Source organism: Sturnus vulgaris, chromosome 3 (assembly GCF_052056855.1).
Source record: "Sturnus vulgaris isolate bStuVul1 chromosome 3, bStuVul1.hap1, whole genome shotgun sequence".
NCBI classification, from domain to species: domain Eukaryota; kingdom Metazoa; phylum Chordata; class Aves; order Passeriformes; family Sturnidae; genus Sturnus; species Sturnus vulgaris.
The window spans coordinates 21,665,700-21,692,447 of record NC_142245.1 but is presented as its reverse complement, the minus strand read 5'-3'; the positions used below and the strand labels follow the sequence as shown (position 1 = coordinate 21,692,447).

Here is a 26,748-nt window from a genome sequence, read left to right as displayed (position 1 = left end):
ACCAACCCTGGCCTACTTAGTTTTCCAGCCAACTTAGTGATGGCAAGCACTTCAACTGCAGCTTCAGCTCTTGCAGCTATTCTGACCATCACACAAAGTCTCAGATGGCAAGGGCAGGATTGACTGACACAGATAAAACAAGGACCAAAAATGCATCTTCCAATATTAGGAAATTCTTACATTCCAGCACATGTAATGGACACTACTGTTTTCAAATAAGATGAAAAAGGAGCAGCTCAGGGATATATGATATTTACCTGACTGTGAACGAGATTATTCCAAAACCCAGATATCTACATACTAAAATTGGGGAAAAAAAGCTAATTTTTAAGTTAAATATGCAAATTTAGCTAGTTTGCAAATGCAAGTTAAATTTAAGAAGTTTATACAAACTAAAACACAATGTCAGTTTCTCAAGTACAAGAAAAAAACCCAACAAATTCTCCCCCAAATAAGAGAACAAAAAATAAACTGTAAGAAAACTCAAACAAGTCTGTTTTCATTTTCCATAAAATAAGCCCTATTTGCACAGCAGGTGGTTATTCAGAATTAGAAATAATTATTATAAGTAAGATGATACACAATATGAAGAATTTTAAAATGTATTATGAGAAGCAATTAGATAACTATACAACTTATCTTGTAAAGCATAAAGAAAAAAGGGGGAAGGGGGGAAAAGTTCAATTTATTTTCCAAATCAGCTAGCAGGAGTGATCCCTCCCTTTACTTATCTTAAAAACTAAAGCAATTCCAGAATCAATAAAGTTACACAGGCTTTACAGAGATGTAAATTAAAGCAGAAGCTAGCATAAATTATTTGCTTAATCATTCAGAAATAACAAGGAATCAGAGATTAAGAGAAATCAGGAGGAGCTGCAATTCACCCAGCTCAAAAATTACTACACAATGTACCATTGCAATTGCATACTGTTACTTAGTTTGGTGTGGTTCTTATAAAAATTTCCAGCTAAACACAGCTTGCTATCTGTTAAAATGATCAAGATTCAGAAAACCTTTTTTTTCCTTCTAAATGTATTGCAGATTTGCACCAGGAACTTTCTCAATGAGTCCATTCTATAGAAACAGACACTGTATTAACACATTTTCTCCCAAGGTGAGAAAACAGATTAAGGTTATGACCAAAATGACAGGCCTGTGGCTTCCTTGAATACTTTAATAGAGTCAACAAATCAACAGTGGTCATTGATGACAACAGAGGAAAGAAGACAATAAATGGAAGGAGAGGAATTAGTGATGCTGCTATAATGGTCTAATCAGAAACTTGAGCATAAAAATCTTTTTCACCTTCAACCTGTCTAAATATGCTCTTTTTGCCTGCTCATATAAAGATATACAGCATATTCTACCACTGGAGGACATGTAGGTTCATGTATTTCCACTGCAAAAGCAGGTGAGAAACAGAAGCGTAACAGTTAATAAAAGCAAGAGTAAAGGGCTTTTGCATATCAAAGAGATGAGATGCACACAGGTATGTATTTCAGTATTTCCTTGCATAATTGCAAATCTTGCTGAAGCTGCAATTACAAAGGCTTCCACACAGCTTTAATATTTCATAAATGATTTTCTGTAAAGAGGAAAGGTCAGCGATATGGACTTAAGCAAAAGAATTTTTGAGAAACGAGGATGAAACCACTAGCATGAATCCAAGCTTACTTTCAGCTGTCATTTAAGCAGAGCTAGTGACCAAAACCACAATTTTATATATTTTTTAAAAAATCTGAGCACCTGCGTGTCCTTAAATTGATGAATCAGAAATGGCAGATAACTTTCTGCCACAATTCAACACCTTTCCTCATTGAATAAATTGCAGAATTTACATACCTTGAACATTCATTTTAAAGGCTCTTTCCCTAGCCCCCATTTTTGCCTTATTCGCATTTTACATTATTCTACTAATTTTTACTTCCTCTTTTTTGTCTACTATATTTACATTTAGCTTTAAAAAGACCAAGCAAACAAAAAAGAAAAAAAAGTAAAAAAGAACCCAAACAATATGATAAATGTAGTGAATAAACATGGGAGCAGATTCTTGCCCCCAGGTATTATTTTTCTCAAACATTAATATATATCATTTTATACATTATTATTCTCAAACATTAATATAATCAACAAGGAACAAAACAGTTTAACCTGGGAAGGAGAGGGGCAGGCACTGATCTCTTCTCTCTGGTGATCAGTGATGGGGCCCAAGAGACTGGCATGAAGCTGTGTCAGGGGAGATGCAGGCCAGACACTGGGACAAGGTTCATCATCCAGAGGGTGGATGGGCTCTGGAACAGGATGCCCAGGGAAGTGGTCACAGCCCAAGCCTGACAGAGTTCAAGAAGTGTTTGGACAATGCTCTCGGGCACTCTTGGGGCTGGTGCTGTGCAGGGCCAGGAGCTGGACATTTTTGATCTGTGTGGGTCTCTTCCAACTCAGGATATTCTATGATTCTATGACCCCAAGACTCCAAAACTCCTCTATTCCTCCCAATCCTTCAGGTAATCTAGCAGCCACCTGACGACTGCTTTAGAAAATAAAAGAGGTTCCTGCAGTTTAACCTCTACAAATGAGTCCGGATTCCACATCACTCTCAACCATCTTCTACTCCACACATTACTCACCAGCACTAATACAGAGCCTGCTCCTACAGTCCCATATGGCTTAGCTGTCCTTACAAAGTAAAAAATGCAATCTAACCCAAATTTAAAATCTTAGTTGAACAGATAATTCAAGAATAAGAACTATCACTGGGATGATATTATTGCTAGAGATGTTTGGGCAGATGTTTTATATATATCAAAGTCTCCTGTGGTCTTTTATTTTTATTTTTCCCCCTCTAAGAGACAAAGCTTACAACCTTTAAAATAAAAGGGTCCATTTTTAGTGTTTTGTGCTTTGCATTTCATTTTTTTTTTTAATCTGGAATGAAAATTGAGATAACAGAGGGAACTTGGCAGATCTAAAGCTTGGCAAGAGATAATGAATTTATGTACCAAACATATGAGAACAAGGATATGTCAAGAGAAATTTGTCTATGAACTTGTTCTCATATAGACCAAAAAAGACGCTAATAACCATGTTAATAGGGACAGGGGGTTTGTGGGAGGGAGGGCTGTGGAAATTAAAGAATAATATCCAAGAGGACAAGCCAGCTCAGACAATTAATCTGCATAACACTTGACAGACAAATAGCACCTTCTGTATCAGCAAAAGAACTGCCTGATGAGTTTGCCAGTGAGGTTGGTGCTGCTCCAGCTACAACCCTGTCACAATTTCAAATCTTCAGTCTGTTTTTAGTTGGTTTGCCCAATAGTAAATTCCAAAGCTACACACATAATAAAATCAGTTTTATTTGCTCTTACTAAATGATTGGCTCAAATTGCTAAATTCCTCTCTTTCCATATTCAAATACTATACTACCTTCACATGGCAAAAAAATGTAGTTTTTAAGCTGTAAGAAGTCCATGTCCCTAGGCTAACCCAAATTCACCCCTCTGTATTTTAAGCATTTGAAGCAACTTAGCTGCAAGTCTGAAGGAAAAAGAACAGAAGATGATAGAGGCAAAGTGCAACCCTGGCTACTATGGAGGTTTCAGTGTGATGCTTTTCACACACTCCTGGTTCTCAGGACAAACAGCATTTTACAGGAAGGAAACAAAGAAGCCTCAAGGCTTTTCATTGCCACCATTACCATAAGTAACCAGGGACTTGATTGTGATGATTTTCCAAAAGAAAGTGCTTAAGTTACCGTCCATGGTTAGGGGAAATTCCTTTACTTTCAATCACTCTGTCATTTTTAGAAGGAAGACCTGCCAACATAGCTCTAGGCTGAGATTCATTATCTAACTCTTGCCAAAACTACAGAGTCAACTCTGTCTTCTCACCAGAACACATCAGTCTACCTGAAATACGCAGCTAGCAACATTTTAATTTAAGTATTTTATTTTTGGTTCATTCCTATCAAAATTCAAGGATGCTGCAATCCTATTCTTCACTCAGAGTTGGAATTCTAAAAATCTCCCTTTCAGAACCTCTTTAAGCTTTATAGGAAAATCACCTTTACCTTTAAGAACAGAAACTGAATTTCTGAGTGAGTGGAAACAGTATATGTACAAGCTATTTGGTGTTAAATCACTGATTTTTTTCTTCAAAATCAGGATGCTGCTTTAAGCTGACTAGGAACCCACAGAGGGAAATTATTTGAAATAATTCAAAAGTTTGATTCTTCAGTATGTTCCAAATGAAGTTTCAATGTATGCAAGTTCACCAGAAACGGGATCAACTAACTGAATAGAGGACTGAAACTATTTTAACCCAGACTATTTTAGAACTGTTATGAGACATTACAAGGAAAGATGTCTTTCTTAGCATCCCCTACAAATTTTGCAAACACACATCAGTATTTGATAACACTGTGCACAATTTTGTTGCAGAATCCAGAGGATTTCAACTTTCACTAACATAATAGGGTAAGAACACCTGTACTGACTATATTTCCTGCAGGCCAGAAAACTGATAGAATACCAGAAAAACATTCCAAAGAGAATAATACTTTTTCATCTTTGCTTACATCCTCTACCTCTTTTTTTTCTTATCCTCTTCTTGTTAGACTTTGATAGACACTCTTCCAGAAGTTTCTGATTTAAAAAAAAATCCTTCATTAGATAGCTTTTGAAATTAAAACTGCCTAAACGAGAAAAAAACCCACCATTTTTTAAATACTGAAATTGACTCATCACAACATTCTGTCCAGAGATAACAAGTGGAGTGACTAGTACTTCAGCTGTGAGTTTATTTAAATGTAGACATACACATACAGTATTAGGAAGGCAAAAACAGAATATGAAATAAACATAAGGCATCAGCTCTAAGCTCACTGTCAAGAATATACCAAGGCTTCTAACCACAGAGTTCAGCTGAAGGTAACTATCTGTCAAATGTAATCTGTGCAAGTGAATATGCTTAAGCTGGTGCTATGAATCAACCAAAATTGCTTTGGTCTTATTGACATTCAATTGCAAGAAGTTGCAGCTCATCCAGTCCAATAGACATCTGACAACACCAAGAGTGCTTCAGTGACAGAAAGCTTTAAATATAGATGCAACTATCATCACAATACACATGGAACTAAACTTTATGATCCCTCATACCATCTTCAGAAACAGGGCATCAGCTGAATGCTATAAGACCACATGGTCATCCTCTCTGCCTGTTGCCAATCCCTGCAGTTAACAAATCACTGCAATTTAAAAAAGAAAAAGAGAGAATACAGATTGACGGAAAAAGACCATTCAATCTTCCACCAATGTCCCATTAAATCTCTCTCCAAAATCCACTTCTGCCATTATAATCTTTGTTCACCTTTTAAAAATAAAATGCCAGATCAAAATTTGTTCAAACTGTTTGCGTTAAGGGCCAAATCTTCAGCTACTATAAACTGCCTTCAGCGCCAGTAATGTCATTTTACAGCTGCCCAGATTCTGATCTCAAATATGTTAAATTTGCTTTCTTCCTCACATCCGTTCTTTACACCTTGAAACAAGATGTCTGATAACACGTGTATGTAGGAGGTCGAACAATAAAGCAACTTGCACAGAGAGTCCCAAAAGAAGACACTATTTGTATCCTAACTTTGCACAAAAGAAAGGAATACCACCTGCAACCTGTGTGTGTTTGTTTCACTCTGGTCTCTCAGAGAAATCCTGCATTTCAGCAGATGTTACAGCACAGCACAGTGTCTTTTTCTAAAGATTTTCACATATTGACACCATCTATATAAGCTGTTACAAACCCCCATGCTTGCCCTTCCCAGCTCCAGGTTTCCCTTGCCACACAGTAAATTGAAATCATCCCAGATTCACAAACAGATAAAAGAAGCTGGGAAATAAAAAAATATGTCTACTAAATACAGCTTGCAACCACGTTGAAGTGGATACAGACTGTGGTTTTGGGGAGAAGAGGGGAGAAAGACTCATGCCCATGTTATGAGCACTCTGAACAGTTATGTCCACACCGAGAAATCCACTGTGAAAAAAACAAGAGACTTGAGGAAGAAACCTCATCAGGGGACCACAGCGACAGAACTATCTTAAAACAGAAGGGCTGGAGAGGATAAAGGGACAGTAGAAGAAATGGTAAAGAACAGCGAAGGGGAAGGAAAAAGCATAAGGTCGGGAGGGGCAAGTTGTCTCTTTGCCTTTCCTTCTTTTGCCTCAGGCCCATATCGGCCTTTCCTTTTCTTGACTTAACTGGGATGAATTTTAATTGCAGCCTCTCTACGTGTTTTATACACTATGTACTCTCTACTTGTGTGGAGTGGATTTCCCATTCATCACAGGATTGCAGGCAAAAACCCCAGGAGCATTTTGCTTTCCTTCAAAGTTAGCTTTGCTGAAATCAATAACTTTAGGGCTGCTTCTCCATCCAGCTCAAACCCCCACCCCACAACCATTTCAAATTTCATGATTTTTTATAATTTGATTTTGCTTCTTGTCTCCACATACAGATTTATATTTACAGTTTTTCCATAACTGTGACAACATTCTCCACTGCTTCGTTAACAGTATGAAGATAGCAGCCTTACATTAGCAGCAGAAACGTGCTCTCATTTGTAGTTTTAACACAGTTCCTATCATAACTGATCTCTAACAATCTCTCTCCCTACTGTCTCATCTTCAATACACCAGCATTCTTCAAATCAAAGTTCTGGTTTTCTTAGAGACCATTAGATGTCTTAAATACTTTTATGGCCAGGGCTTTTTTTCTGACCACCAGCAAATCTGGTACAACAGCCAAGAATCACAACTACATTAAACTGTCCTTAGCTTTCATGCAAACGACTAAACTTAGTTTTTTAAAAAAGTAGTTTAAAAAAAATTGAAATGGAGGGGGTGAGGGCAGGAGGGTTTCCTACTGCAGATGGAGTATCATCCCTCAGCAATATTGTTACATCTCTTTCAGCTTAATATTAGCTCTCCCTTCACTGAAACTGTGTATCTTGGCATTTTAAATCCCCCTTCATTTTCCTGGTTGTCGCTCTTATTCCAATAATATCTTTCTTATCCTTGAAAACATGTCACTCCCATTCAGCAGTCTTATTACATATGCTCCTAGCATTTGTATAAAGGATATTTAGCTTTTCTCTTTGCCCTCCTTTACTTTTCTTTTTCACTATCTCCTACAATGTTAATCCCTTCTCAGTGGGAAATGGTTTTCCTTCAATCCAAGTCTTTCTTTTCGTGCATAGATCCACTAGTTCAGCTCAAATTCCCTGAAGAACAACATAAATTAAAAAAAAAAAGGGGGGCGGGGGGAGGGGTGGGTATAAGGGGAAAGGAACCCTGGAATGTTCCTGAAACAACTAACTCTGTTCAAGAATAAGCCATTTATTAATATAAATGTGACTCTAAACAGAAAAATCAAAAAGCAGAAACTGGAAAGCAGACTGATCCATAAGGCAGTTTACAAGCTTAAGAAAAACTAATAGCTATTTCATGAACAAAGCCTTCAAGATGCAAAAATGCAAGTGAAAGCAAGCAGAAGGATCCAAAATAAGAAACATAAAAGTTGTTAATTTTTTATATGAGGTGATTTTACTACTGTATTAAAAAACTGAGTGGTGTAACCCATACTCAATTATCTGATAAAACAGGCTGGAGACAAAGAAAGATCAATGTGAAAAGAGACAGCTTTTGAAATGGTCTGTATTTTAAAAGAATTGCTATTTTTAAAAGTGAACACTGCTTTAGAATCAACATTGAATCAGGATTAGTGATCCTTTTGCATGGAGTATTCATTCTACTTATAGATTGGCAATTTTCACCCAATCTTTTGTTGGCCAGTAGTTTGAAAGTATTTCAGTAGTGTGAGGTAGTATTAAAATGGTTAATTACAGCTATGCCACTTTCCACCCCAGCCAGCACTGCACCAATATCCTTTATTGCCAGTGTCAGTAGAGCTGTATCAATCTGTTACTGATGCCTCAGAACTGAACAAACACATCGGGGCAGGGGAGTGGCAGACAGAAGCCAGGAGTGCAAAACTGCAAATACAGATTCTGTTAGAAACTAAAGTAATTAACAAATAAGCTTTACTATAACTATTTCAACCGTTGATCAAACTCAATTCTTTTTACACTGAAAGCTGTAGCAAGTGACACCTGTGCTGTAAATGAGTTACAAACAAAAAAAAACATGAGAGGATCCTAGTCACCAGACCTGAAAATGCATGAAGAACAATTGCATTCTTGCTGCATAATGACTCTACTTTCCCCAAATCACAGAAGAAATCAGATTCAACATTCGATGATCACTACAGTAACATGAAAGGAGACAAGTATTAAGGATTCAACAAGCTGCTCTTTAGTAGCTAAAACAGTTACACAGACTTGCCACAATTAATTGAAGCAAAAGGTCAGGAAGTACATTTTAGATAATCTCATAACAATGCATATTTTCTCTCTGCCCCCTCCGTTTAAAATACAGCAAAACCACTGATTCGGAATTTGCACGAACTACTTGTAATCATGTAAATTAGGGATGAGATGTGGATGTCAAATGAAATGTCCCTTCTGAATAAGGTCTTCTGCTTCACTAGTCAAAGAATAAGCAGATACCTGCACAAATGAGGAGAGCTGTTACTAATATACAATTATTAACCTTTTATGACACTACCAGCTGCATATTAAATTCTAGTCTTTTAAACTGATTATATGCGAAGATTTTGCACCATTTTACGCCACTCAGTACTATGACTCCTAAGACATTCCCAAATTTAATGCAAGAATACACTGGTTCTACAAAACAGAGCTGAACAGCTCTGCTGGGACTGAAAAGTAGAAAATCCATTCCTCTGTCTTTTTGGGGGATGATTTACATAAGAAGAAAGCAATTATTCTTGCCCTCTGAATGCCTTGCCACAAAAAGTTCCATGTATCCAGTTAAAGGATTTTTGCAAATAAAGTCTCATCTCTTCTTTCAGGGCTTAGTTTCTTTTCATGGCTAAGGAGCCACAAAAAAGTCTGTGATTCTTTTTATATTCCTCCCCACAACCTTACTTCAGGCCTTTCCCTCCTCCTCTGTGCCCTGCTTTCTTCAGTCCATCACAAAGTCCTTTAGAAATGGTCATTCAACTATTCCTTTGTACTGTAACTCTCCAACGGTCTTTTTGATGGCAATTCACAGTAAGCTTCAATTTTCATTTTTTATAATAACTGCTTTTTTTCCAGAGTTACTAAGCATCTTAGCAGCCAAGCTTTGCCACAGATCCAAACTGTGCTGTTAATTGCACACAGACCAAAACGGACTTTGAAGGACAGTGTTTTAGTAGCTTATTGTCAATAGTTTATTTTTGGAAAAAGTTAAATTAAATAGTTTGTGCATCAGCTCCCTCGACTACATTTTGCTAGAGATGGGCCAAGAGATGACCAGGGGAGGCTGCTTATAAAGTGCATAGTGATGTCCTGAGCATTTTAGAGTACAGGCCTCGAGTTAAGGCACAGAAAAGCCAGGAAGATTTACTGCACAGCACAGATGAGGATGTCAATAAACACAATTTAAGGAGAAGGATAAAGGCCCTTCAAACATTATTAAATGCACTCAGAAGTCCAGCAGAAGAGTGGCCATGCAACCTGTTACGTGCACAATTACCTGACTAACAGACAATAGGTATATACATAAGGCACAAGTGAGTAGTAACTAGAGAAGCTCAGAAGGACAACAGACTTTTTCTTTTGACCAGTCCTGATTCCAAGAATCACACAAGTCCCATGGGACATGGTCATCAAGCTGAAAAGAGAAAGGCACATATCTCTGAGTACTGAGGATAAATCTTCAAGGGTAAGAATTTTAATGTAAAGAAACAGAAGTTTGAAGTTTGGATTAGGAGCAATATTGAGTGTTTATTCTATGCTGCTACTAAATATCACATGATTTGCTTAGAGGTGCAACGAGGATGAACCTCACAAGATAGATAGGCCATCTACAATCAGTCAATAGCAAGGATACACCTGAACACCACCAGAAAGGAGAGACGAGAGGTTTGTGAGGAAAGTATTTTGGCTTTTATTCAGGAGGCAGAAGATAAAAAGCCAGTGCCATTCTTTGAAATGTTGCCAGTATCATGAAGGGTCAAACAAGCAAGGCTGCATGACTCTGCACACAAGCAGTGCTTGGAGGAAGGGATTTAGGTCATTCCAAACTGAAACCTTTTTCTAGAACAGACAGAATCAAAGGAGGGTCAGCTGCTCCTATACCAAAATAACGGCAGTATATTTGTGTATCAAGATGGGAAAGAAACAAAAAGTTGGGGTAAAAATCAAGTATCTAAATCAGAAATGTCCTAACTAATCATGCACATAGACTGTAAATGGTGACAAAAGATACCTGTCTTTGAAATTAAAGCCCAAGATGTTTGAATCTGAATGTCAGGAATTACACAGATCATACCACTGAAAAAGTGTTGCTATGCCTTAAAGAAAGTTCAAATTGATAAAGTAAATGAAATAATTGTATTAAAATATATTACAGAAGCTGGTATTCCAGCCTTTTTTAATTTTGGTTTTGTTTTTTTCTTTTAAAGTACCTTCAGATTCACTAGAAGATCAGAAAAGAAGCAGAAACAAAAAAAACCCTCTGACCTATTTTCAATTAGCCCTGCATAGAGCAAAGAACAATGTGGAAATTAAAGTTATAGACGTGATGCATCAAGAGGTCTTGGATCATTTCTTCTGAAAATCCATCAAATCAAATCTGTACTGGATGAATTGGCTGGAAAAGCACATGAGTTTATACTGTACACTAGAAAATGCAACATGACTTTTGTGGAAGGAAATCAAGATCCAATTTGAATTCTTTGAAATAAACATGTATGTAGATAAGAAGAATTGACCAATATAATATACTGGCTTTTTAGAAAGGTTTCAATCTTGGGAGAGGTTGAATGGTCACATTTCACACAGACAGTAGTTTATCACTAATTCCAACAATCTCTGCTATCTAACATTATGTACAGGCTTGAAAAGTGAGGTGAAAAAAAGACAGAGTGAATATGTGTAGACAATAAAAGTCAAAGCTTACTTCAAAGGTACAAAGGATCTCAAAATAGTTAAGGAACAGGCAGACTAAATGTCTTGTTAACCACAAGGTAGCAGACAAGAAAAATATTCTTGTCCACGCAAACAACACAAAATTTGAAACAGTCACTGCTCCAAGTGGTCTTGGAGTTACTATAGAGATTCCCTCACTAATGAATGAAAAGGAAACATTCCTTATTGGGAAAGAAATTAAAAATAAGCCCACAAAATTTTATTTTTTAGAAATTTACAGTGCAAAGTGTCTGGGATAACAAGTGGAGTTCTGTCCCTTGCATCCTCAAATAACTCCAAAAGTTTCTGAAAAGATCAATGAGGATGAACAAAATGCAGAATGGCTTCAATATAAGGATAAATCTAACTTATAAATGATAAAGTTCCATAATCAAAATATCAAGAAGCATGAGAACAATAAAGAGAAGGAAACTGGAAAAAGAAATTGGCAAAAAGAAGTTGGCAGACACCAGATTTAAAATAAAGATCAATTTCATACAGCCATAATTTCCTATGAAGAACTCATTGCCACAAAAGTCCAATGCCAAAATATAAATTACATATATTTATATATATAATTATCTATAATTATATATATGCCAATTTGTAAATTATAAGAAAAATATATGACTATTAAATTAAAAACAGGTCAGTTAGTGACTATTCAAGACAGTCTAGCTCAAGAAGCATCAAAACCCACTCATTGTCAGAAAATAAGTCAGTGATACATCTAAAATAAAGTTGTTCCTATTAATTACTCTTTTTTCAAACACTAAGACAAGCAATCTAGACAGCTATCCAACAGACGGAGGAGTCCTTAAATTATGCAAAAATTACAGCATTATTGAGCCAAGGCCTGGAATGAGATACATGGACAGGAGGAGTTCCTCCCTCTCTTCCATCCCACAACTTTCTACTTTCCACACAAGCTGGTAAGTAGTTCAGAGCCAGGAAGTATTCTTTGCTTCCATGAGAAAATTATACATGTGAAGTCTTACAAGATTTCCCTCTGGACTGCCACCAGCACACACAGATTTTGTGTTGTACAAGATCTATACATGTAATTTATGTCACCCTCCATTTGTTGCACACACAGATGTTAACACAAGATGTAAGACAGAGTTCACACATAAATAATGGAGGTTGCACAAAGGACAACCTGAAAGTTTCACCTTCCATTTCTTGATCAGACTTTCGATATAAGTCTGTCTTTAAACTACAAAAACCTGAAACAAAAGTAGAAATTACTTTTAAAAATAAACAAACAAACCCTCAAAACAAACAAATAAACCCAAAAACAAACAAGCAGAAAATCTCAGAACACAAAAGCTCTTTTATTTGGCTGTATTCATGAAGTTTTTAGACTCACCAAAAAAGTTTCAAGTATCCTGTGAAAATATTTACTTAAAAACTTGCACAGCATAAAGAGGAAAGGACAATTATTCAATATTTGTGATTCATATCTACCAGCAAAGATGCTGGAATCAGTTGCCTGTTTTCTGTTCACACACTGTGCATACCAAGAACTACTTGCTGGAGGACCTTCTGCCCATATTGCAAACGGTGTACTCCAAATGGTGATACTCCACTGTACAACTTCAAGCTTGGTCTCCCCAAAATGGAATCAAATTGAAGCATATCATATCTTCAGTCAAACAAGACTCAAAATAGACAGAAGGCAAACCTGGATCAACAAGAACTTCTCCCTAACACAAAAGTGCCAATGTAGATGCACCCAGCAAGTCTCCTCTTAGTGCAGTATACCAACAGCTATAACAAGTACAAGGAGACACTTCCAAACTCTCAGAGTTTCTCCCCATGCAACTAAAGGGGACACAAAAGTACCTGAGACCTAGAGGACAGTTAAAGTTTTGAGACTAGGAGAAAAATAAGAAGGCAAATCGTTCTTAATTGAGTGTTTTCATTATTAAAAATACAATTTAGTTGGCTGCAACTTACTTTTGTATAAGGAAAGAAACTGCTTGCAAAGTAAATTGAAGATGGTTTTCAAATCTTGAAACTCTCCAGATAAATAAAGCACAGCTTCTGCAAAACATTCACTACCTCCTCTCAGCACTGGCCATACAAAGGCTTAATTCCATTCCTACCGTATATAACAGAGTCTGGGCAGATTTCAGTGGTATTTGAAACTGCAACTACAAAAAACATTTCCAGAAGTGGAATCAGGACGGCATTGACAAAACCTGTATTTTTGGCATTCTCTGAAATTAAAATCTTAGCCCAGGCGAAGTTCCTTGCCTTGTGTTCTGAGGCAGCTGTTAGACTGCTAATTTAAATCTGCAAATATATTCAAACTCATATTCAGGCAAAAAAGGAAGTAGTTTTAAGAGACAGTGTGAGTAGAATCAATCATCTGGGAAATAACCTTCCTGTTTTCTCAAGAAGCTGAAGTTACAACAGAGCCTTCAGATTTACACAGTCAGCATCCTAGTACCCATAGAAGAGGAGGAGAAGAGGCAAGAAACATAGTAGGACCTCTGGATGCAGGCAAAAACAGAAAAGTTTTACTCATATCAAAGAACACAGAGGCTGCATGTCCAGCAGCAGTACCTGAATGGCCTACAACAGTAGCAGAATAAATGGTGAAGCAGCTCCGTGCTCGTTGTGTCTGTGAACAGTTCTTTAAACACACACTCAAATACATGACAGACTGTAACGTGAGTTTTGTTTCTGCAGTCTGGCAGGAGCAGAGCGCCAGCCATATGGATAGACTGCACCCTCACAAATATTTTCAACACACAATTTGCAATTAACAGACAAGAAGCTCCCAAATGCAGAATTAATGCAAATTCTCTACTTCCTTCTTTGTCCTTTCTTGGGCCTGACAAACTACTCTTAATATATAGTAAGCGGTGACTTCAAAGAGGAGATCAAAGTGGTTTGTTAAATCAAAATGCTTTCTTGCTTTCTCATGTCCTTACTAAACTTAGGGACTATACAGTTTAGAACACCCTGTATTTAGTAACACATACACAGGGAGTGTATAGAATAAATGTTTGGCTCCCTGCTTTTAAGTCTCAGGTTCTTTGCTTATAAAATAAACTGTAAAGTATTCAAAAACTTGTGCAGAAAATAAAAGGATTTCACAAATTGGAAAGGACAAGTTTTCTCCTGATAGTCAAACAGTTATGATGTAAAGCGGTCTCATTAAATCATAAGTACTTTAACCTTTTCTTGAAAGAACTGGAAGATTTAAAGATTTATAAAGAAATTTTGCCTAAACTAGGCAATGACTCATATTTGACATGTATTGAAATGATAATGCTGATTTCAATAGGCACTCTAAGAGCATTTTCCTCCCAGGAGAGTAATTCAGTCACGGTTACCTCTCTGCATTTAGATTTTAAACTTACTTTCCAAAGCTTTTAATATGCTATAGTCTGCCAAAACACGGCAGAGTTACATAGATATGATCAGGCAAAATAAAGGCTAGCAAAAAGACTATTTTTATAATTGCAGACACTAAATATGAAACAAAAACATCAATCTGACATGTTCTCAAAGAATCTCCTGTTTCAGCAGCCTCATCTGTATCTGCAAATTCATGTTTAAACTCCACTCTTCTTAATTGGTTAAATAAATTCTGAAGTTTCAAAGCGAAAGTGCAAGACTCTTAACACTGAAACTGAAAAAGAAAATACACAATGGTGCTGCTGTTAATAACTGAAATAAATCTGATATTGGTATCACTTTCCAGAGATAATATGGTACACAATTGACCTTAATTATGCTCAACTTTTTTATTTCTTCAGAAGTTAAGATTTTAAGATGCCAATTTTTCTGAAATTTCACTTCAGCGCATATTAGATTATTTTAAGTTAAGGCTATGTATCTTTTACTTCAGGTGTGTACCTTCAGAGTTATATGCCTCGAAAAATATAAGTGAAAAATATCATTAAATCAAGATCAAACACACAAAAGGACCCTAAAACTTTCAGAAGCCTGAAATATTTGATCCTCACTAACTGAAAACAACTAGAACAGTAGAAAATTTTGTAGAAGAGTTTCAAATTCACTACTTTGCATTTTGTAATGGCAATTTTATTTCATGCCAATTCCCTGAGTCTTTCTGGTCATGCCATTCTTCTTGTACAACATTTTGTTGTTCCCCTTTCTGATTATGTCTGTTACTAGCTGCTATGATAGGTACACTCGTAATATTTCTGCCAAGATCATTAACAAAAATGAAACACAAGGCAGGTCCAGAGACTAATTCTCAAATATTTCAATTGGTTTTGTGCTTGCCCCCTCCCCAGGATTATAAGCAAGTTCCTTTGAGCAGTATCTATTGCAAACCTTCCCATGAGCATTCCCTTTGACCCTACAACTTCTCATAGGTTGTCACATCAATGCTAAACTCAAACTCCAGATAGAGGAAATCTGACACATTTACTTTGCCTGAAAATCAGCTTTCTCATCGAAAAAAAAAAAAAAGCTAAGAGGTTAGACAGTGATGAGCTATCTATAGGAAATCCACGCTGCATTTTATCCCCTTTTTCATTTAGCTCCACATCTTTATCTATTTCTTCAAAGATCTTTTCTAAATCCTCATACGCCACTGCATCAAGACATAAGTCTGCATTACCAAGATCCTTTTTCCTCCCCCTTGGCAGGTGCTTTGGCTGGGGTGGAGGTAAAATTTTTCACAACACCCTGTAGGCTGCTGTGTTTCAAATTTGGGGTTAAAACAGCATTGATAGCACATTAGTATTTTAGCTATTGCTGAAGAGAGCTTGTCCAGTGTGAAGCCCTTCTCTTTTCCCAGTTGAACTCCTCATCCCACCTCAGCAGTAAGCCAGAGTTGGACTAAGAAACTGGGAAGGGAGACAGCTGGGACAAAAAGATATTCCTTACTCTATAGCCTCATGCTCAACAATAAAAACTAGGGTAGAAAAAGAAATGTGAGGAGACAGGATCTTTACTTCCAAGGTGGCCTGCTGCTAAGAAATTGACTGGGCAGTGGTCTACTTCTGGGAGGTGGTGAGTGATTGCCTTTGCATCCCTTTGCTCCCCTCCCAGTCCCTTTCCTTCATGACTTTTTCTCACTTTCGCTATTTCTGTTGTCTCCCCCGTTCCACTGACAGGGGTGAGGAGGGCCCAGGTGCTTGGCTGCTGGCTGGCATCAAAATGACACCTTTCCTAAACAGAAACATTATAGCTCCATCTCTGACTGGTAGCTCTGAATAGAATATCTCTCTTCAAACGATTTTACCTGCCAGTTCTTCCAGAATTTTTGGACAAAGACCATCTGTTTGCCGCAGTATGTACACAATAAGCTTGCTAATTCATATTTCTACTCTTTATGATCACTTTTGTTTCCATACATTAATTTCCGTTACCCTGATGGGTTTTTCTCTGTGACTCCTGAAAACAGAACCAAGATATTTATTTATTTATCCTGGGGACCTTACTCAAGTCATCCTTAATCTCAAGCATACTGTCACTGTACTCGAGTCTTGCCTTCTTGCACAAAAAAAAAATTGTAAGGATTTTTTACCATTTGACAATCTAATTCATATCAATCCCTTTCTAGTTTTATTTCTATCCTACACAGCATTCTCTGTGAATCTTCTTCCCCATTCCCCAGTGCTCACACACTCTGCCCTCTCTAACTGCAGGGGTACTTATTCACACAGATAAGCCTGGGCAGTACATATCCATAATTTTTTCCTTTAAGGGTAGAAATTTCTCTTAATTCTATTGTATTAATTTTTAAAAACCTCCAGGCTTTTTTCCATTCAATCTCCAAACTTCAAAGTTTATCTTGTTTCATTAAAATAGTTGCATGTGTTTGTTCTCTCTGAAACCCAAAAGTGTACTCAGGGAACCAAAGAACTGTTTACTCTTCTATTTCATCTGACTCTAGTTATGAATGCTCAACATTATTCTTGAGACCTACACCTCTGATAACGCCCTCATCACTTAACAAAGCTGGTATACCCAGACTTTCTGCTTCAGCAACTATTCGATGAAGAAACCCTTCATGCAGAACACACAGGAATGTTTGGGCCCTGCTCTTGTTAGTAGAACTTAAATTTCCCAGCTATAAACTGGAAAATAAGTCTCTGCAATGACACAGCTCTTAGTAGTAGTTCCCTCTAACAAATTACACATCTAAATACAAACCAAGGATTTAAATTCCTAGATTACCTCAGTAGAATTAATTTACTAGCCTTCTCTTCCCCTGGAATTATTTTATTCCAAAGAAATTATTTTCAGTCTGTGCTATCCTTTCTTCTTTCCTTCCCTCTTATCATTTAATTACTATTTGGTGCTATTCCACCATTTAGCTTTCATTTTTTATCATTCCTGAATAGGCATATGCTTTTACACCTGAATTCCAAACATATCTGCCATCCCACCATATTTTTTCTCTCTCTAAATTCAGTTTCACATCTGTAACCAACACTTTGCACTCGCTGTCACAGTGTCTGTTGCCTAGCATCTGGGTGTATGAGGCACAGACGCTTCCAGATGGAAGTTACTTTTGCATATTTCTGTATAGTCTTGCTCATGTTGTCATTGTCTATTTATGGGAAAAACAATGCTTTTTGGCCCCCTGCTAAAAACAAACAAACCAACCAAGTTTGATAGCCAGGCCCAGGGTTAAATAGATCAGGCTGCAGCCACTATCATCTTTAATGGCAAGTTGCATCCTACCATAGCACCAAACACAGGAAGGTTCTACCCTGAGCTCAGAAACTTCAAAAAGGCATTAATCCTGCAGTCTCTTTAAGGGTCTAGAACCTGTATTTCTTTACTCCTGTTATGAATTAACAACTGTCTACAGAGAAACAAAGGACCAAATTCCACAGAGTGCTTCACTTTCACATTCCTTTGTAATGCAGTTCAAGATCTGTGTGTGTTTAACCAGCCCTTTCACTTTCACTTGGCTATGCCAGGCTTTAGCAGTTTCTGAGGTACAAAATGCAGCTGACAGTAAGAGCAGTAATATAGCACCCTTGGAGTCCTTGAAGTGTAAAGTTCATTAGTACTACCTTAAGGTCACTCTTTTAATCCAACAGCCAAAATCTTATTCACACTACCATGCTGTTATCCTGGAAAAAAGAAAACTGCAAAAAAAAAAAAAAAAAATCAAGACGTCGGCTTCGATACTACTTACAAGTGACAAGATCAGCACTGAAAATCCCAATCACAGTCAATACCTTTTAGCAAGTTTCAAGAAAGCAACAAAACTATTCTTGATTGTGCTGTAGACCAAATGAAATTTAATAGAACGGATAAAGGAAATGAAGAAAGGAAAAGATAAACATTTCAGTACCTGATAATTGCGTTTTATAATTATTAGTTGAACTTGGCTCACAAATAGAATTTACTAGGGCGTCTGTTGGGAATTACAAGACATGCAAATAAATGAATTTTAATTTCTTCTGTGTTTGTTTACTGATTTTTGTACATACAGTTCAAATTTTAACAAACTCAATTTTGCTTTATCCTTGGTGGATATTTGTACTCTTATTAAAAAGTTATGTCAACAGATTTTTAGAACACAGGGATTGTGCTCTAACAATTCTGAATCATATTCTTAAAATATGAGGTAATAACTCTGTAACTTACTAGCTTGACTGATTCTGCACAAACTCACATATTTACTTATGTGTACTGTAAGAAGTTTTTAAAATTAAATGGAACACAACTACATAAGGTAACTACATTTGCATGTACAAAAGAGAATGGCATTCCTTTCTATCAGAAATAATCTGAGATGCAAGACTAATTGGTAATGTTATGTATAAGTATCTAAGATGCTTTTCTTCACCTCACATACTCATGTTTTTGAAGGTGAGAATTTCCAGTTTTGTACAGAACAAATTTTCAGTTTTGTCTGCTTATTCAGAAGAATGGGCACAGTATTTCTTTCCAGTGCTAAATTAGCAACTGCATCAAAATGAGCTCCCAAATTAAGATCCTCACCTACAAGACCAGAGTTATCACCTACATCCCCCAATTTATGCTTTTGTATTTATATAGTTATACCACTCTCACACAAATGTTGTATTTCAACAAATATTAAATGGTTTTTATTTTACTCACCTGCACAGTAAGATGAATCCATTTCTTCACAAGAATTCTCCCCAGTGTCATTACTTTTATTGGTGGCTGCAAACCATTTACTGTGCGATAATAAAACATGGTCTCTTTCTCAGAGATTGTGAGTTTGAGCACAGTCTGCCCATCAATAGCCTTTTCCATCACACACCTTTGGAAATAAACAAGAAAAACAACATAAGGTCAGAGGCACACACATATACGCATTCTTGCCAAGGTGCTATCCTGTAAAGTGATGCTAACCAGAATGTATTAAAATAAACATTAAAAGTACAGCTCTTGAGAAGATGCTCTGTGACAGTGAAAGTCACAGGATGTACTAAGTGTAAAAGAACTTCAGCAAAGATATTTTCTATCTTGATCTGTGGGGGTTTTGGGTTGTTTTGGGGTTTTGGGTTGTTTTGGGGTTTTGGTTGGGGCTTTTTGTCTTTTGCTTTGTTTATTGAGTGTTTGCAACCCCAGCTCATTTGGGGGTGGAAGAGAGGTCCGGTTTGCCTCCTCTCTTGAAGGTTCCATGACAGAAACCATAGTGACTGTGCAGGTCTCTGCCACATTTTTCATACAAAGCTGTGCAATTTAGAACATCCCATAGAGGCATTTTAATTTTCCTTAGTCTATCAAGGCAAAGGCAATACAACCACAAAAAGCAGTACAAATTACATGCTTTGGTAATAAGTCTTCCATCTTTCCACCCAATCTGTGCAGGTAAGGCAGCCCTAACACCAGCTTACCCTACACTCTCCTCTTTGCAGTGCCTTTCTTTAACCTAAGAGCAAGGTAAGAAGGCTATCCAGACACTTATTAGGAATTTTTTTCCCCACAAAGAAGTCACATCAATAGCAAATGCAACGTCATATAAGGTACAGAGAATATCATCCATAGCAACCCATTTTGCGTTTCAATTTGCTGAAATGTTTTTGCCAATTCAATCACCGTGATGTCAAGAGTCCTGAGAAAGCACAGGCTCCATATGGTTGTGTAACAACTAGGTATTTTATTAAGGCAATCATAAATACAAGAAAAAATGACAAAGTTCTACCCTTCCCATTTGAGCTGCTCAAGAAATACAGTTTTCAATGTATTGACCCACAGAAAATCAAGTATTTTATCAATTCCACCAGACTAAATTAGTGCCCTAAATTACAAGAGGGAACCATATAAGATTTGTATGAGATTAGTATTTACTTACACATATTTCAGAGACAAAAAAATAAAAACAGAAAATCCCTATCTACTGATAAGTGTCTTCATCTATTCTGCATTTATAAAAGAAAACTATCAAAGAGGCTGTTCTTTGATATTGCCATTATTCACTAATTCACTTTTAAATCCAAGAGAAAAATTAATTCCTTCTGTTCCTCCTGGAATGTTGTCAATGAGACACCTTGCAAAATGAAGACTTCTGTTTTCCCAACCTTACTAAAACCACATTTCTTAATAAATTGTCCACCGGTCTTTTCAATATTTTGTTTGCTTGTAAACATGCTAGTTTTGTTAGATAATAAATGTGAAGGAAGGCTCAGCTAAGTAGCAAAATATTTAGGAACTGGATTTACCCAGTTCCTGGATAAACAATAATTGGATAATCCAGGTTTTGTTTATTTTACTTATCTAAAACAAACATCCCCACATTGTTTTTATCCCCAAAGGTGTCATGACTTTAAGAAGGGAAGCGACCTTGATGTACATCACTTTGAAAACAGGAAAGAACAAATGTGAATTGTGACTTACCAGTAAAAGAGGAAAATCAAGAGGGAAAAGAGAAGAGAGGGAAGGAAAAAGAAAAAAGAAAAAATCCAAACTAGTTCTAACATAGGTGAAACAGGAAGAGCCATTACTTCTGACTTTGAGCTTGATTTTCCATTCCAGCCATGATTACAGAGAGAAGCCACTATTCTTTGTGAAGTCTTCGACTTCTGGTAACCTGCAGTCCCACAGAGCCAATACCTGACTACATAGATCTCAGCGGTGGGGTTGGAGGGAAGAAAAGCCAATAACAAATCCACTCGGTCAGTTTTCAAAGAGAAAAATACTCTAGAGACTCTAACCTGACTGCACTGGTGCTGCCCACACATTAACTGGAGCAAATGCAAACATCTGCACCGTTTCAAAATCAGATGCATGGTATCTTAAGGCATATACCCCTTATAGTCTAATTCCTAATATAAAACTTCTGAATGGATAATAAGTAATACCATATGATTTTAGTCCCTTAGATAAATAAAGTTTTAAAAAATCCATGTGCTACCCACTTCACAATCAGGCCATTCTTGCTGATCCTTTTGCTTGTAAAAGGTCTCGTCTCACTTCCTGCCACCATCACTATCTTCTGGGCATCTGAGTTTACTCCAGTTCACACTACATTGGTATAAGCTGCCTGTAATGGTTATTCACCTATGCAAGGCTTGTACCAATACTCTTACCTTATTCCATTGTGAAGGGCTATCATCATATAGAGTTTCCTATATTGTGCTAATTCTTACATACAGGCCACATACAGGCTTACTGAAGGCAATTCTATTAACTGATGAGTACATGCAGCAAGAGAGGATGCATGAGGCAAGAATGAAACTCAGGGGCAAGAACTCTGCTCACTTGCTGCCTAAAGAGAAAGAAAATTTAAAGACTGGAGTACAAATGTCAATGCTTTCTCACTCTTGCTTTTCTTCAATATTTCCAATATGCAGTGACTTAAAAGCATGCCTACAAATATCTCTACTAAACATCTTAGAAGATTATCAGGGCTCCAAATAAATCTGTAACATGACCTGACTCTTCTCTCTATGTCAAAGTGTATTGTCTCCCAGATTCACATAAGAAAACTTGGTATATGAAACTCATGAAAAAATTCTTGGTGTCTCTGCTTATGTGCAATCTTTAAAGGGCCTTCAGACTCGGATGGCCACATCACCCTCTCATTTTAGCTAGATCACTAACTTCTAACAAAAATCCTGCTATTCTCTTACATGGGTCCGTGTCTATCAGAATGTGACAGGGTGTAATGGGATACTGTGCAGCAGCACTCCTAACTTCTTTCCTAAGTGCACACTCTAACAGGTAGACCATATAAAATTCAGCACAAAACCACTTTAGTATGGTACATCCGAAACACAGGGGTCTGCTGTACTTGATGTAAGAGCACTTTGGCAGTAAAAAAACCACCTTGTTAAACTTTCATTCTACTTGCAAAATGAGCAGCTCCTTCTGGCTCATCTGCCTATTGCTTTGGTGGGAACACAAAGAATTTGTTAGAATGCATTCCAGTTCTGTGAGGCTCCTCTGCTGTGATCATTTGGTTTAAAAGGTCTCACAAATGATATGTAACAGGGACAATTCCCCATCAGGGACTGCAAAATGTAGGACATCCAGGAAGTCAAACTTCATCTGCCAACCTCACTACGGACTCACTAAGCCAATATAATAAAAGGGAAAGCATCTTAGTCTGCTGGTAAATTTTTCTCTTTTGTAAAATGCTTTCTGAGTCAAGCTTCAATGGCAATTCATGTGCAACAGCTGTTCCACCAGAAGTGGAGCTCAGTATTCCTTTCATGAAAAAAAGAAAAATTAACACAATTCTTTCTGTGCCCGTGAAACAAAAGCACCTGGACAGTGGCATATCATCCTGACCACTGGAATAACTACTGTCTATCTTCAGTTTTCAGGACTAGGCTTTACCATTGTCTTTCCTACATGCTGAATAGCAGCAAATCGCATAAAGCATAAGAATGAAGTGATGTATTACAAAAATTGAATAAAAACATTTAAATTTTAAAGTGATCTATAAAACCCGCTGAACAGGAATATGTACACTGTGTAGTTATTAACACAGCAGCAATTGGAAGCTAATCTTTTACACTAGTCCATGGCTTATCAGTCATCAGCAGAGTCTGGTTTCTTCACAGCACTTAATCATTTGAAACTAAGGACATAACATTTCATTGTTTTAGGCTCCATGCATCAAAGCCTATCCCAGTGACAAAAGACTTGCACAGATCTCACTCAATACATCGGTTGGAACAGCTTGCTTGGAAATTAGCAGGATGCTTCTGCTTCAAGTTAGGCATGTGCTCTTCTGAAGGAGACTCTGATGAGCTCACATGTGTGTGGACAGGAATTCATGGCATGGGAACACACCAGAGAGACTTCCTGATGTTTAAGATTCAACCATTATATAGAAAACCATAGGGGCCAAAGACACCTTTACACATACCACCAGCTGAAATGATTTAACTTCAACTCAAAAGTCCCTTTTGCTCTGCAGATATCATTTATTTCCACTCCATAACCACAAATCCTACAGTTATGTCAAGTTTTTTAAGGTAATTATCATTGCATAAAACATACTATAATTTTACATTATGATTTTAGATAGTTCTATTTTTTCTGATGATTTTGCTACCCTGAGACAAGTGACTATTTCACGTCAGTATGCAAAATAAGTATCAAGAATACCTCAACAAAGCACATCATTAGATACATTCTAAGAATAAGTTATGAACACAAGTATAAAATAATTTGTGGCATGTAGTCCAAAAGAACAAACTCTTTTTGTGTTTTATTTTAAAAAGATCTGCACAACAAAGGTAAGAAAGAGTAGGAGGCTCTGCATTTTGTGACAGATGACAGAACTATTTTTGCAGGATCTGGGATGCGTTTTTCAAAAAGCAGGTTTTTCATTATAGTAAGGCCCAGTCAAGCTGAAAGGTCACTTCTAACAGCAGTATTTCCTGAAAATGCAACATGTAGGCAAATAGGAGAGGGAGCATGCTTATCCACCTCTATTTTGTGAGTACCTAGTGAAATTTCACTGGCAGTTTAAATAGTGGAATCCTTTGTTAAAGCAGCACCACAGTCTGCCAATCAGGCAACATCCCCCAGATCATCCAGAAACACTATGACCTCTCTTCTGTATGTCTAATATACACATTTTGGTGGTTTTCCTTGTTTGTTTTTAAGACAAACCTGTGTTGGACAACATCCTAACATCTTAAATAACATTTTTTCATCACAAAAGCAGCAACAGCACAACCCTGTGACATGACTTTCTAGCTGCTTTTAGAAGGAATGTGAATTGAAAACGTACATTTCTCTTTTTGAGAAAAGGCATGCACGTTATATATGAATAGTTTCAAACATTGAAAGCCATTGGATTATCATCTGAGCCAATGCCACTGAAACTGGAGACACTTGTCTTGACATCTGGGAAGACCCCAACCTAAATACGGGTCTATAAACGTCACAGTTTCCCACCACACCTTTTAAAAGTTTAAAGAGTTTGCTAATAATGGCCATGACTACATCAATTTTTTTAAGAGCACCAGGAAAGTAAACACCTTCAATACTACTTACATTACACCTTCTTGCTCAGGTTTCAACCATACAGTTAATGTAAATGAAGCTCCAAGCCTTGGAGGATGGGAAGTAGAGAAGCAATCCTTGTGATTATGAAAAATAAAACTGGAAGCATTGCTGGAGGACCCTGGATGCAAGTCCCTCTTGTCCTCTGTGATACAAGAACCAAGGCCTTCTGAAAGAAGTGATCTGAAGGATGAATGCGACGACCTATATGGACATTCCTGAACACAAAACCTCTGAGTGCAGGATATAATACTTTGAACAGCTACTGAGCTATGACAAAAAGTACTTCGGTCTGGCAGCCCACAAGTGGCTTGAGTTGGCACGATTGACACATTCTTGAAAGCTCCCACATTTTCAAGCCTAGGGAAATGTCCCTGAGAGCTGACCAACACAAAGGAGTCATAATAAGTTAAGATTAATGTTTCAATAGCATGAAACAAGAAACGACATGTCAAGGAAAGAGCTCGGCAATTCATGTTTATAAAAAAGCTCCTCCTGATTAAAGCAAACGTAAATAAATAATGATGTCCATGTCGGCAGCAATGTCCTCAGGTGCTGTGCTTTAAGAGTTTGTGCAGCGTTTCATCCCCAAAACACCCACGCAAGGACTCAGTCGCAAGGGACATCTACGTCTTCAGGCCAGCGAAACGCACGTGGGGGACAGCCAGCACCTGCAAACCACAGAAAACAGACACAGTCCATGGGAGGAACCTGCTGTCTTGGAACAACAGAAGTGATGCCCGGCTAGGAGGGTTTCAAGGGTTTGAGTTCTTCGCTCAGATCCCAGCCAGCAGGCCCACCTGCACACCCGTGCCGGCTAGGGCCGAGACATTCCTGCAGGCCCAGGCCATGGGACAAGCCGGCTCGAGGGCGCGCAGGCTCATGGCCGAGCCGAGTTTATCCCGGATCTGTCGCGTCACCTGGCTTTGTGTGTCACAGTAAGGAATACGGGACACGGCAGCAAAACCAGGCCAAGCAACTTGGGCTTCTCAAAGTCTCTGCTGAGGATTCCGGGCAAGTTGGTCGGACCTCACGCCTACAGCCCCCCGGCGCTCACCTTAGCGTCGCAGCGCTCCCTGGCAGCTGCCATCCCCACCGCGCTATTCCCGACGGACACCCCGCTCCCCGGGCAGCCAGGAGCGGTGTTCCCACCGTCCCCTCGCGCCTTACCCCGCCGCCCACCTCAAGCCGGCTGCTCCTCTCAGCGCTCGGCAAAGCTGATTAAAACCACGTTCCCCATCTGTCCCGTGCGGAGGAGCTTTTTCTAACAGCGAGCGCCAGCGCCGGGGCGCGCCGGGCCGGGGCAGCGGTGGAAGAAGGGCTGAAGGAGCCGCTCTTGCCCGGCCGGGAGCGGCGCGCAGGCAGCGGGGCCAGCGGAGCCCGGCGCTCCCCGCGGCGACGCCGCCGTCGCCCGGCAACGGCGCGGCCTTCCCCGCCCCCGGGCCCGGGGCCGCTGTTAAAGCGGCAGCGCTGGCCGGAGCGGGCACAGCGCCGGCACACGCTGCACTGCGCTGCATTGCGCTGCATTGCACGGCACTGCATTGCACGGCACTGCACTGCACTGCACGGCACTGCAGTGTCGCGCCGGGCTCGCTTCCCACAGCGAAGCTGTGCGGCGAAGGAACATCCAGCCCCAGGCGCGGTTTCCCGCGTCGCGTTTCTCTCTTTGGCCGCGCTCGGGCCTCAAGCGAGCTGCGAAGGTGTCGGTGAGCCGAGCATGAGCTACGACGGGTTGTTGTTTACGTGTGTTTCTGGACAGAGAAGCACCAATTAATACGTTCCCTGAGGATAGAGGAAGCATCTATAAATTTTGTCTTTATTATGGAAGTTGCTTGAGCTGCAACCTGGCCGTTGTTTTTCTCTACAATTTTTGCTGCTGTTGCCTCCAGTAACTTGTCACCTTAGCATATTTGGACTTTTACTGGCTACGTAGTGACTAAATTCTTTGGCAACACATACAACTGCTAAGAAATCATCCTCTGTCATAACTCTTAATGCATTTTAACAAGCCCTTCATCCCATATCAAACAAGTTCCTTGACCATTCCTGGAACATCTCTGCTTTAATACAGATCTTTTTCCTAAGGTCACAAAAGATAAATAGTAATGCCTGCTGAAGTGTTATCAGTCATTTTGCAGTGTTTTCATATTCTGGTAGTCATTCAGCATCGTAGCTCTGTTGTCAGAATTACATGCCTTAAAGTATTCAAA

At 38.4% G+C, this 26,748-nt stretch overlaps 1 protein-coding gene across 8 annotated transcripts in view; it reads right to left on the bottom strand.

Annotated features, from left to right (window-relative positions):
- Window positions 1-25,865, bottom strand: part of USH2A (usherin) — a 368,811-nt gene extending 342,946 nt beyond the window's left edge. For all 8 annotated transcript variants that reach the window (XR_015802194.1, XM_088161172.1, XM_088161173.1 and 5 more), the window contains exons 1-3: window positions 25,721-25,865; window positions 24,530-25,209; window positions 19,166-19,331 (exon numbers count right to left, since the gene is read on the bottom strand). Coding sequence is in view for 7 of the 8 variants with exons in the window: in XM_088161172.1 (XP_088017298.1) it covers window positions 19,166-19,331; window positions 24,530-25,014 (651 nt within the window). In the remaining variant the exon portion in view is untranslated. The remainder of the gene's footprint in view (window positions 1-19,165; window positions 19,332-24,529; window positions 25,210-25,720) is intronic.
- Between the last annotated feature and the right edge of the window lie 883 nt (window positions 25,866-26,748).